Here is a 13,872-nt window from a genome sequence, read left to right on the forward strand (position 1 = left end):
TCCTCATTGTGCTAATGTTTAAGGACCATGATGACCAAAACAACACAATATTAAATCAAGCACAAGGAAAAATGGTGCAGTCAAGAGATGCTGTATGTATAAGGCTGCTGTGAGCAGAATACAGTATACTGTTTTACAGTAATGCTTTTCTTTATAAGTAGAAATAGAGTACACTCAAAAATAAAAAAAACTATAATATAGTAAACATAATTGTCTATTATTATTATCAAGTATATGTACAGTGCATGATTGTATTACTATACTTTTAAACGACTGGCAGCGCAGTAGGTTTGTTTAAACAAGCATCACCACAACATGTGAGAAATATGTTGTGCTACAATGTTACAATGGCTATGAGGTCACTAGAGGATAAAAATTTTCAGCTCAATTATAATCGTACTAGTGGCCCAGTGCACAAAATTCGTGCACATTAAAAGGGAATTAATTAGAGGAAATATTTTAATATTTGCCCTTTTCTCTATAATAGAAGTATCAGAGATGAAAGAAAATTAGTAAAATGTATATGAAAATCTCCCTCCTGTCAGAGTCTGGGGCATGCCGCAAGTCCCAGATTCAAGTCCCTGCTCACCCGCATGTGCCTCGAAATCACGTGAAACCCAGACCCGGCTCCCCCCTCCCCCCGTCAAGCCCCACCAGGCAGGAGGGGCAGCCTCAGGACCCCAGCCCCAGTGCCTGGGTGATGGACACAGCCTCAGGTCCCACGGCCCCAGCACTGGGATGGGGGCATGGCCTCAGGTCCCCCATCCCGGCCTCAGGTGCCCTGCTCCTAGTGAAAGGGTGCAAGGGTGCAAGGGCATGAGGGCATGATGACCATTTGCATATTAGCTCTTTATTATATAGGACTAGTGGCCCAGTGCACGAAATTTGTGCACATTAAAAGGGGATTAATTAGAGGAAATACTTTAATATTGCTATTTGCCCTTTCTCTATAATAGAAGTGTCAGAGATGAAAGAAAATTAGTAAAATGTATATGAAAATCTTCCTCCTGTCAGAGTCTGGGGTGCACCACGGGACTCAGAGTCAAGTCCCCACCCACCCATGTGTGCCTCAAAATCGCACAAGACCCAGACCCAGCCTGCTCCCCCCTCATTGGGCTAGATCCAGACCCGGCCAGTCCCACCCTTGTCAAGCCCCACTGGGTGAGGGGCGCAGCCTCTGGTCCCCTAACCTGGCACCAGGGCGGGGGGCACGGCCTAAGGTCCCCTGAGCTGGCACCTGTTTTTCTCTTATTATATAAGATAGAATGCCGTCATTAACTGTTGTTAAGTGCTTCAAGCATGGCTGTATACTTAAATAGTTGTGTGTGTTTTAAAATATAGGATACCAGACTTTAAAATGACCATGCAGAGTCATTACTTCAGCTTCCTAATTTTTCCAGTAAGGACCCTGAGGCACAGTGTCAGTTGGTATTTGGTATTATAAGATAAAACAAAGCACATTTTAGTCTCTGCCCCTCTTCTTGGCATGGAGCTCTGAAAACCCTCGTAATTTCCTAAGTGATAAGAACATTAAGAGCACCTTTTGTTTTAATATTTGGTCTGGACCCAAGTTGCTAATGCAAGATGTTGAATCCCAGGGAAATGCCTGGGTGATAGGAATGTCTTTTTTTTTTTTTTTTCTAATGAGGCAACTCTTGGTAGGCTTCTTGATGGTAGCTGTTGACCAGAAAAACAAGCCATGATTAGAAGCTTGGAACATTCAGCCATATTTCTCCCCCTTCCCACTTCTCTAGAGAGGGGAGAGAAGGGCTGAAAATTAAATTAATAATTATGTTAGTAAGCCTCCATAAAATTTCTGATAGTATGGGGTTTGGAGAACTTTTAAGTTGGCAAACACATCCACAACTGGGATGGTAGAGGAGTTCTTATGCTTGGGACCCTCCCCAGACTTCAAACTATATACCTCTTCATCAGGCATCTAGCTATTCGTCTGTATCCTTTACCATATCCTTTAATAAACTGGTAAACACAAATAACTGTTTTCCTGAGTTCTGTGACCCACTCTAGACAAGTATTTGAACCTGAGAAGGGGACTATGGGAACCTCTTATTATTAGTCCACAAGTCTGAAGTACAGGAGACAACTTGTACTGAAACTGGCAACTCAGTGGGACTGAGCCCTTAACCTATAGGATCTGATATCCCCAGGTATACTAGTATATTGTTAGAATTGAGTTAAATTGTAGGACTCTCAGCTGGTGTTTCAGAAAACTTCTTGGTAAGGGAAAAAATCCGCATACATCTGGTATCAAAAATGTTCTGAGTGTGATAGTGGTGTGAGAGTGAGGAGAAACACATGTGAAAGACTACTGTGTTTTCTACTACAAGCATATGGATAAATATGAATGTATAGTAGTCCCTCTTATCTGAGGGGTTACATTCTAAAACCCTCAGTGAATGCCTGAAACCATTGATAGTACCAAATGCTATGTATACTATGTTTTGTCCCTATACATATATACCTGTGATAAAGTTTAATTTGTTAATTTGGCATGAACAACAATCCTATACAACAAAGCCTGCTGACCAAATGGTGGAACAACCAGAACAACCAGTTGACCAGTCGCTATGATGCACACTGACCACCAGGGGGCAGACACTCAATGCAGACAGTGCGTTCCCACAGTGGGAGCAGCTGCTCAGAGGGCAGGTCCACATCCGCTCGGCAGATCTGGATGAATAACGTTCCCACATTGGGCCAATCCCCACAGGCCACGCCTCCCACCAGCGCACAAATCCCATGCACTGGGCCTCAACAGCATCAGCTTCTTCGTTTCAACATTCTTTACCAGGATAGGTACTGATATCCTAAGTACATGTGAGACATGACTTGGGTCAGCCAGAAACATATTTCTCATTTTCACCTGTTACCTCACTCTAGTTTTCTCACTTTCTACCACTTGCCAAATTTCAACCTTAGGTACAGATGTTGAGAAAATGATTTTTGTATATAAAGCCAAAGAAAGTGTCCAGTGTCCAAATATTAATGGGTATTTACCTAGCAATAGAACCTGAGACTTAATAGAGGAGAACTTGGATCTACAACACTAATGTCTAAACTTGGGAAGTGTTTTATTTAAAAAAATCATTTCAAGGTGTATTGAGTTGTTGTTATGCATAGAAGGGTTCAGCATGCTTCTGCACTGGTCATCCAAAACAAGTCCAATGTTAATATTATAAATCGTCTCTGTTACAAGCTATTACCTCTGCTTTCTAATTTACAGCAGTATGCTCTTCTCTTCTTAGCCCTCACCCATGTCCAAGATTAACAAATAAAAAGGTCTCCAACTGGATACTTTTTTTAAGGATCTGAAGAACCCTGAGGTTGTCAAACTTCTGCTTTAGTACTCCCCATATTAAATATTTTTCTATAGCCTCAAAAAGTCTAGGCAAGTACAAGTTTGGTTCTGATTACATAATTGTGCTACAAAAGTATGAAAAAAAAATCATCACTAAAACCTCCAGGTGCTTAAACAGTTTGATAGACTGTAGCCATTCTACCATCATCACCCCCAGCTGTGTTGCTTAGAAACATTTTAATTCCAGAAGTATTGAAAGAGGTGCAATCCCTGTGGAGAGGGAAACAGAAATCAGAAGGCTGTTGACAGATGATCTGAGTTGTTTCTTCTAATATACTGTGAAGATCACTAGCTCTTTTCATGAATGATAAATGGACTTTACACAGATCAATGGCTTCAGCAATAAACTGGAACCAGGCTCCATGTCTGAGGCAATGCAGGCCAAGAGGCCCAGAGATTTTCTCATCTCAATGATTTAGTGTATTTTCTTAAAGGTTCCACAGGAGGACAATGATCTGAGCATTGGTCATCCCTTGCCTTTTTGTAATGTCTGCTAATAAAAATGATTTTAGAAAAGATACTTTAGCCTTTTTGTAGCCATGCAGATGCAGCCAGGTGTCAGTAGTAATGCAGGGTAAGTGGCTCTCTACCACAGACTTTAAAATACAAGATATGCCAATGACCATACACTCTGCATCTACCACCTTTCCTGGCATAAAAACCAAAGGAAGTCCACATGGGGGAAGATTAGAATGAAAGGCTGGAAGAGGAGAATCCACTTGTGAATCTAAGTGCTACTCCTATGGACACGGCTGAACTTTCCAGGCAGCCCTGACAATACCCGCCTGTGTCTGAAAGATGTACTTAGGCATGTAACCATGTTACCTGGGAGAGGAAAATTGCTTTCTGTGTCTACAATCTGCTTATCTCCAGCAGCCGGCTTCAACTAGCTCCTTATCTTTCTGAAGAACATTTTATATTGTTTATTGTTTTGGTAACTAGTTGCAAAGGTTATGCTTGCTAATGTTGTCTAATTGCATTTTTCCTTCTGTTTACAGGCTGTGGAAAAGGCAAAACCTAAGAATAATCCTGTGAAGTAAGTTATTTTTTTTTATTAGTTGGAAATTTTAATTTTAATGGACTCCATGCATGGGAAAAAATAGTCAAAAAAGAGACCTTGGATTTTGAGTTAATCTCCATTCATGACAAATTAAAAACAACAGAAAACACACACACAAACAAAAATACCTCCAATATGTCAGGACCAGCCTTTGTTTTTTCCTGTCGTCTTTATCCCGAAGTGCCCTAAGTTGTGCCCAGTTTACAAAAATTAGTATGTGCCATCCATGAGTAGTTGCCAAATACTATTATAACCATATTCAATGCATAGTACTTTGAGTCTTTGGGTTTTGCACATGCTGAAACGCTTACATTTTTAATTGCAAATCATGGAACAATTACAGAGATTTAAATAGCTGAAAATGTGCCAAGTGACTTCCAGCCATGATGGGGAGGTTCAGCACCTTGCCATCAAGGCCTCATGACTCTGTTAATGAAAAGCTCATGTACTGTATTTAACTAAAAGTTCTTCTAGCTAACAATTATTTCTAAGGCTTTCTATGGTATACTCTTAAATTATAAACAAGGTGCATGGCAGTCTTTTAAATATAGTACATCTTAGACATACTGTTTCTTCCAGAAGGGAGATTTCCAAATTAAGAAGGGTGTATGTCTTGTCATTAAGGTTTGTGACATCTGATTGCAGTGTTATGTTTCATACCAGTCCTCCTAGTCATGTGGCCTAGAGAAGATCTGCTATATTTTCTGGGTTACTATAGGTCTGGTAATATCACATCCTTAGGAACTATGTGTTAATTTATCTCAGCTAACTTCCATTATAGTGGGTATCCGATGTAGAAATGAGGAGTGCATTTATTTTTAGTAGTTTCTGGGAGAATGAATCAGGTAATGCCAATGACAAGAAGACTGTTTGTGTTTTGCAAAATATTTAACTTTTTCAAGTCACTAGGGTGGTGTTTAGCATACCATTAAATGTAATTTCTAATTCTTTTTCCAAAAGGTTTGATACACTTTGATTTCAAGTTGAATTTTTATTAGGCCACAGAATATTCCTTGTTGGGCTTCTGTAGCCTCTGGGACATCTGTTGTCTAGAAATGTATTATGCTGTAACCATCCTATGGAAGTAGTTTTAGATGCTGCATTTTTCTCTGGGTGTTCGGTTGTGGATTAAATCTTCTCTGCATCCTGATTTCTTTTCTATCTATGCCCAGAAGTTATGGACTCACAGGTGAACTTCATGAATTAGAGCATGGTGCTAATGAGGCCAAGGCCAGGACTGTAGTCCCTGAGTGAGCCATAGGTGATCTTTCCCTTAGTCTGACTGCACCCCCACTTTGGTCTATCCACATGCAGATGTGTGCCCCAGATCACAAGGAATGGGACAAAGTGCTGGGGGCGTGTAAATATAAATATAGGCCCTCGATGGGACAAACACCTCCAAGTTCAAGCCCTCTCAATAGGAAGTGAGTCCCAACCTCCATCTTGGCATACATAAGACTGCCCATTGGTAGTGTGTGGAGCTGCATTAGATCATACTTTAGTGGCTGGAAAATAGGACTAGTTTTCTCTCTGCTCCTTGTGAGGATTTAACCCTACAGATAATTATATTTTTATGAGCTCTTATTCATTTACAGTGTGACTTTAATGTCTAGCACTTTAAGGAATATTCTAAAAGGGAAAACAGGAAAACTAAAAGAGCCAAATAATTAGTAATACAATAGGGAGATTTATACTTTTAAATATATTTGAAAATCTGCTTAGTAATAAGCCTACATCTCAGTCACCTGGCAGAGGCTTAGAATTGTCTTCTAATTTAATAAGATACTGCTCTCAGTGTGAGTTTGGGTGTCCTGTTGCACTGGGACTCACAATATCTAACTCACTTGCCTAGCCACAATCATTGGAGCACATTAAGTAGAGAAGTCTCTTCAAGATCTCAACTCAGGGACAGAAATTCCAGAGCCTGGCTCAATTACACAGCCTGACAGCAGAGCAGAAGTGGAGTTTTAAAATGTTTTATGTATAGTGATTCTCTTTCCATTTCTGCTGTCTGCCAGAGAATTTCAGTTATACATAGTGCACAGGGACCCTAAATAGAATAGGAGTTCAACACATGTACTCTGAATGAATGAACAAGTAAACAAATTAGACACATCCCAGAAAACAGTCCTTGCAGGAGCCTGGCCTGAATGTTTAATGAGACTGGTGGCTCTACACTAGTGGAGTATCAGATCAGAAGGGCCCATGTGTTCTAACTGACCAAGTTATTCAGTCTCTTATTCTTGAATCATGCCACATGTGAAATAGTCACATGTTGTTCTGGTTTATTCTAGCTCTTCTGGCTTGATATTTTATGCAAGAATTGACAATAGTGTGGGAAGGCCTGGGGAGGGGGAGGGAACGGGGTCAAAAAGGGACATCTGTAATACCTTCAACAATAAAGATACAATAAAATAATTAACATTTGACTGTTTAAGCATACAGGATTGCTGGAAAAGTAGAGGTCTAGAGCCATCATTTATAGTTAATGTATGAACACATTGGTGAAGATGATCTTATGTGCGATTGGATGACATCCTCACGTGCAGTATTTGGTTGATGGTTGAGAAAAAAACAAAAGAAGAAGAATATTTTGTGACATGTGAAAATTATATGAAGTTCAACTTTCAGTGTCTACAAAAAAGTTTTATTGGCACACAGCTACATTAATTTGTTTACATACTGCCCGTGGCTCCCTTTGTGCTACAGTAGCAGAGTTGAGTAGTTGCAACAGAGATCATACAAAGTAAAAAATATTTACTATGTGTCCCTTTACTGGATAATTTTGCTGACCCCTGCTCTAGTTGGCCAGTTAGAAAATGGCACAGATTTAAACTCTTCCATGATTGTAAAGCTTAAACTATCAACCCTTTCTCTTCCTGCACTTTAAAACATTGAGTAGGTATTTACTGAACCCTAATCATTTGTTTTGGAATTTCTGAGGCTGACGTACCATATAATTCTCATTCAGTGCAGAGATATCACTCTTAAATCACTATCTTTGAAAATTTTTATGGATATAAAATCCACTAACAGGGCAGTGATGCCTCATAAACCAGTGAACACATAGCTAGAGCATACTGCTAGTTTCCCAAGTTGTGTGAAGATGGATATATTGCAAAAGGTATATGTATTTTCTAAAATTCTGTTGTTTCCCAAGATCTAACTAAGGCTAAGTACATTTTCATTTGAATGATGGTAAATGATTATCCATCTAGTTTGTATTTTTTCCTGTCTAAAGGTTGAAATTCCCCTCCCTATTTCTCATCTATTTGTTCAGTTTATTTTTAATACCGTCATGGTTGCAAGTTTCTTTCATCACCATAGGGAGATTGTAGTACACATTAATTATACTCCATATAAAAAAAATTAAATTTATGCTTAGTGAATGTAATCACATAATACACCTGAATACACTAATGACTTTACCTTGAAACATTAAATATTACCTTTGAGAGTAAGAATCAAAATTGAACATTCTTAAAATCAGTTATCAGGGCAAAAGATGCTGGGGTATTTCTCAGTCTATTGGAATCATGACTATATCAAAGCTTGGTTAGTATGTTCAAACTATGGCTCATTAATGTGTCACAGAGACTTTCTCTTGGATATTCAGGTTCTACAGCAATTATCTCCAAATATTCATTGTGACAACAGGCCTGAGAGATGTACATATTTCTTCTACCATATGTGACTCATCACATACATTTAAAAAACATTTCTGTTATTAAGACATGTGATAGTACACTTCTGCAAATGTGAATTGCTTTTGGCTAAAATCCATGCACTAATAAGTTGAGTTGAATCTAACTGAGGTTGACCTCTATTACCAAAAGAGAGAGGGAAGAGAGAGGGAGGCAGAGTAAGAGAGAGAGAGAGAGAGAGAGAGAGAGAGAGAGAGAGAGAGAGAGAGGAGAGAGCAGTTGTCAAGCATAAAATAAGAATCCAATCTGCTTAGGAAATTACAACTTTTCTTAAGAACAGATCTATTTTATAGCTATTGTGGTTTCATTATTGAAAATGGCAAATAGCCACAAATATTTTCCTGACCATGATTTTGTGAATTATTCATTTATTCACTGAATGAATATTTATTGAGAATCTATGTCATTCCCAGAACTTTGATAGATGATGAAAGAATTAAAAATACATCTGACAGGGCTCTTACCCTCGGGGAGTTTAGAGTCCAGTAAGAGAGATATAATCAGTTTGCAAAGAACTAAAAACAAAATAGGGAGAGATACATTTGTTAAGTGGGGTACTGATAAGTATGAGGGAAGCTCTAAGGACAAAAAAAAATGCTTCTAGTTATCACTATTGGAGAAGGAGTGGAAGAGCAGGAGACATTTGCACCAGGACTTTGAGACAGTAGTGCTGAAGAGGTAGGCAGTGAAAGGTTAGATTGGAAATCAAGGCTCAGAAGTAGTGGAGGTTTAGGACTCTCAAAGCTTATCCAGTTGAAAGAGATTAGTTTAGTAGAGTCAAATACCACTGAAGTGCCCTAACTTGTTACTATGAATCATCAATTTATACCCTAATTTTTAAGTATAAACAGAGTTCATAGACCTAGGTTCTAGTCCTGAATTTAACACTAGTTTGTTGTATGAAATTGGACACATTCTTTCCTTTCTATAGACCCTAGTTAGATACTTTATAAGGTTCTTCTACCTCTTAAAAAACTAAGGCTTGAAATCCTGTTTTATAGTTATTCTTATTTTAGGACATATTTGATGTTAAAGTTTGACATAGATGCATACAAGCACATACATTAAACATTACATATGTAATACATACTAGTATAAGTTTATACACAAGTATAATGCCTTTTCCCCTTATTTCTGCCTTATATATCTGTGAAATGAAAGACAAGAAGCCACATCATTACAGTTTTAAAGAGCTATATTATATAGAAGATAGTATGGCTCCAAAGACATGGTTTAGCTTTTTAGATGATCCCTTAGGGCCAAAGGTAATTTTGTTTTTAGAGTCCATATCTCTTGTGAAGCTCTTGGACACAGGCACATCACATATATGTAGAATGTCACTGGGATCACCACATCCTCTCAGAATGATCAGGTGATGGATTCAGTACTGTGTTCCACCAAACACTAGTCTTGTGGGTTGTCTCCTTTAAAAAAAAAAAAAAAGGTTCAACACCACAGAGATTTGGTATTACACTATCACCTCTTTTTCCTGCAGCTCTCTTCTGCACATTTGCATAATTCAGGCTCAAATAAGTCTTATAGAAAGAGGTCTGTTTAATTTTCTCTTATACAAGATTTCCCAAATGTGTTTGACCAGAGGACACCTTTATCCAGCATGGTATCTCATGGAACAAAAAAAAATAAAATAAAAATGGATGCTCAAGTCCATGTGAAATAAAATGACCACATAGGGATTTGGACTCATAGATAGTTTTGAGAAACTTAGGGCTGAATATCTTATGTCCAGTCTCTATAAGAGTATTAGAAGTGAGCAGACTATTTAAAAAGTTAATGATGGAAAGGAAAAAAAATCCCCAAAGTCTGAAATTGTAAAATATCTCCTGTGTCTCTTTTACATTTGTCATACTCAATGATTTTCCTGAATTAAAAATGAAATGAAAAGCAATCCTCAATGATTTTAGGGTACATTAGGAGTAGGTCCTTCTGAATGAGACCCTTAAAGCCAACAGTCCCCAGTAAGCCTCAGAAGAGCAGTGGGTAAGCCACCTGGCCAACTCATTTTAGTGAGGTATCCAGACCAGTATATTCCATCAACAAAAATATAGTCAATCTCTAATCAGTTGTGGCCATTTTGAGGGTAGTTAAAGCAAATATAAGAATAAACCTTCTGTCTAAACAGCTGCAAAAAAATAAATTGTGCCTGCCCTAGCCAATTTGGCTCAGTGAATAGAGCATCGGCCTGCAGACTGAAGGGTCCCTGGTTGGATTCTGGTCCTTTATGTTGTCCAGATAGCTATATTCAGATGCAGAAAGGTCTATCATCTTTACAGCTAATGAAACTTGCACAATTTTCTGGTCACCCTCTATTTTATAGGTAATTGGAGTTACTTTTTAAAGCAACAACATTCATAAAATACCTCTTTATTCAGTACTTTATAAAGTATCATGTTACTTTATAATCCTGTTCTTCTTAGCATTTACTGCTTAGACAAGAATGGACAACTCTGTTTAATTCATTTGTACAAGTCAACTCAGTTTTTAATACGTAAGAATTACACCAAGGATTTTATTTTAATGTTGCCATTCAGCAATCTTTTAGAAAACCTAAAAACTCAGAACCTGCTGGAAGTTCCAGCAATCCATGCATATGTGTTCTTTTAACAAATGTTAATTTTGTACCTACTATTTGCTAGGCTCAGTTGATAGGGAGATCAATGAGGTGAAGTCTGACCTGGAGATCCTCACCCTCTATCAGGGAAACAAACACATCATTACACTACAATATAATAGACAGGCTCTGAAATGGAAGCATATGTAAGCATTCTACTAGGCACAGATGAAGGAGCAAGCGCTACTTGGACGTGGGATCACCCTAGATCAACAGGAGGCCCCTGGTGAACAGTGAGGGTGAAGCCACTTGAGAGAGCAAAAAACACTTGCAAAAGACATAATGAAATAAAAGCAGATGTGGAGTTGTGGGCAATGTCTGGTAGGAAAATGCAGCTAAGGAGAGGGAAAATGTTTCACAGTAGAAGGAAATATCAAGTTTCTGAATGTCAGGAGAGAAAAGAAGGAAAAGAGTAAATGTGTTTGCCAAGATACCTAAAGTATCACACTACTGAAGACTCATGCCCCACTTTTAAAATTAAGTGTAGAACAGTGCAATGCTGACAAAACTAAGAAAATGCTAAAAATGATTCTAGAAAGTTAAAGGTTAGATTTAAAGAAGGATTATAAGGTGCCCCTTTTTAAACTGCAGAGAAATAGACATATCAAATCTTCTCTGATTAAATCTGGCTAATCCTTCTCTTCAAACTTAGATGTAAATCTCATGTAGGGCTTCTTTGAGCACCTACCTGTTCCCTTGTGGCTTTATCAACACTTGATTGTTTCTTCCACTTTTAAAAATTTTACTTTCATACACCAATAATGAACTCTCAGAAAGAGAAACTAAACAAAAAATCCCATTTACCATTGCAACAAAAAAATTAATATACTTAGAAATAAATTTAATAAAGGAAGTAAAAGACCTGTACTCAGAAAACTATAGGATGTTGAAAACAGAGATAGAGGAAGATATAAACAAGTGGGAAAATATACCATGTTCATGGATTGCTAGAATCAATATCATTAAAATGTGCATACTACCCAAAGCAATCTATAGATTTGTTGCAATCCCTATTAAATACCAGCGGCATATTTCACAGATTCAAAACAACTACTCCAAAAATGTAAATAGAACCAAAAAAGACCCCAAATAGCTGTAGCAATTTTGAGAAAGAAGAACAAAGTTGGAGGAATCATAATATATAGATATCAAGTCATACTACAAAGCCACTGTACTCAAAACAACCAGGTACTGGGACAAGACCAGGCATATAGACCAATGGAACAGAATATAGAACCCAGAAATCTACCCAAACCATTATGCACCATTAATATTTGACAAAGGAGGCAAGAACATACAATGATACATCTGATAAAGGGTTAATATCCAAAATATATAAGGAACTCATACAATTTGAAAAAAAGAAAGACAAACAATCCAATTAAAAAATGGGCAAAAGACCTAAATACACACTTCTGCAAAGTGAACATACAGATGGCCAAGAGCCATATGAAAAAATGCTCAAAGTCACTTATCACCAAAGAGTTGCAAGAATGGCTATTATCAACAAATCAACGAAGGACAGGTGCTGGCAAGGATGTGGAGAAAAGGGAACCCTAGTACACTGCTGGTGGGAATGCAGACTGGTTCAGCCACTGTGGAAAACAGTATGGAGTTTCCAAAAAAAAAATGAAAAATGGAATTCCAATTTGACCCTGTGATCCCACTTCTAGGAATATATCCTAAGAAACTCAAAACAATAATCAGAAATAATATATGTACCCCTATATTCATAGTGACACAATTTACAATAGCAAAGATTTGGAAACAGCCCAAGTGCCCATCAGCAGATGAGTGGGTAAAAACGATGTGGTACATTTACACAATGGAATACTATGCAGTTGTAAAAAAGAAGGAACTCTTACTATTCCCTATAGCAAGGATGGACCTGGAAAGTATTATGATAAGTGAGATAAGCCAGTCAGAGAAAGATAAGTATCACATGGTCTCACTCATATGTGTAATCTAATGAACAACATTAACTGATTAACAAAATTGACTCAGAGACATAGAACCATATGGTTCCTTTTACATTATTCAAACATCTAAGCTACACTGAGATATATTATTTTAGGCATGAGACATAAATTATTATTCTAAGCTTTTTTTTTCGTCTTTAATCCACAAACATAAAAATACTTTGTGAATGTGTTTTTATTAGCTGTAAACATAATCACAGTAAGACTATTTTTCTTCTTAGGAAAATTATGCATGTCCCACGATAACTACACACAGGGTTCCAAATAATAAATCAGTCCTCTCTCAATCACAAATATGTTTAAAGTCAGGAGTCTGAAGTCATAAGTCCTTATTTAGTTGACTAGTAGTTTGGGGTGACTGATAACTATCAAAATTATTTTATTTGGACAGGGACTGAAATAGGAAACATATAGTTTCTGCTTTACTAAAGCTTTTACCTAAACCAACAGAATTTATCTAGAAAGCCAACATTAAAAAAGTAAGGGAACTAATTCTTCTGCAAGAAAATCTTTCTATATATAGTATTTACAGCATGGGAGTAAGTTACATGTCATTATAGTTTTTATATGTACGTGCATTTATATACTCTGTGCCTTAATATACCCACATGTTCCATATTAATTTAAACACAAGATTGAATTGTCACTGGTGTTGGACAGGCAGAAGCAGCCATAACTATAGAAGTTCTCAAATCTTTCTCTCAGTGTCAATTTCTCTGTCCTCATCGCCCTCTAATATTTTCACTGCTTTTCTCCTCTCGTACCACATTCCCACAAGTGGGTTCCATGTAGCTGGGAAAACACTTCTGATAACTCTTATGGCCTTTTGCTTATTTTTAGCAGCTTCAAGGAGTATCCTATCTAATAAAAGAGAAACATGGTAATTGGTGTACGACCGCTACCCTTCCCATTGGCTAATCAGGGAGATATGAAAATTAACTGCCAGCCAAGATGGCGGCCGGCAGCCATGCAGCTTGAAACTAACATGAGGCTTGCTTGCTTCAGTGACGGATGAAACCAACGTTCCCTGCCTGCCTTGCAGGCCTCTGAGCCTGCAGTTTGAAACATTTTAACAAATATAGAAGCTAAAAAAAAAAACACAGAAACACGCTTTCAGCCAG

The 13,872-nt window shown here is 37.8% G+C and overlaps 1 protein-coding gene across 1 annotated transcript in view; it reads left to right on the forward strand.

Annotated features, from left to right (window-relative positions):
- AFF2 (AF4/FMR2 family member 2) overlaps nucleotides 1–13,872 on the forward strand; it is a 180,040-nt gene that overhangs the window by 70,502 nt on the left and 95,666 nt on the right. Inside the window, exon 5 of the mRNA XM_015558416.1 lies at nucleotides 4,378–4,415. Coding sequence (XP_015413902.1) covers nucleotides 4,378–4,415 — 38 coding nt within the window. The remainder of the gene's footprint in view (nucleotides 1–4,377; nucleotides 4,416–13,872) is intronic.

This window comes from Myotis davidii, unplaced genomic scaffold, assembly GCF_000327345.1.
Source record: "Myotis davidii unplaced genomic scaffold, ASM32734v1 scaffold350, whole genome shotgun sequence".
NCBI lineage: Eukaryota > Metazoa > Chordata > Mammalia > Chiroptera > Vespertilionidae > Myotis > Myotis davidii.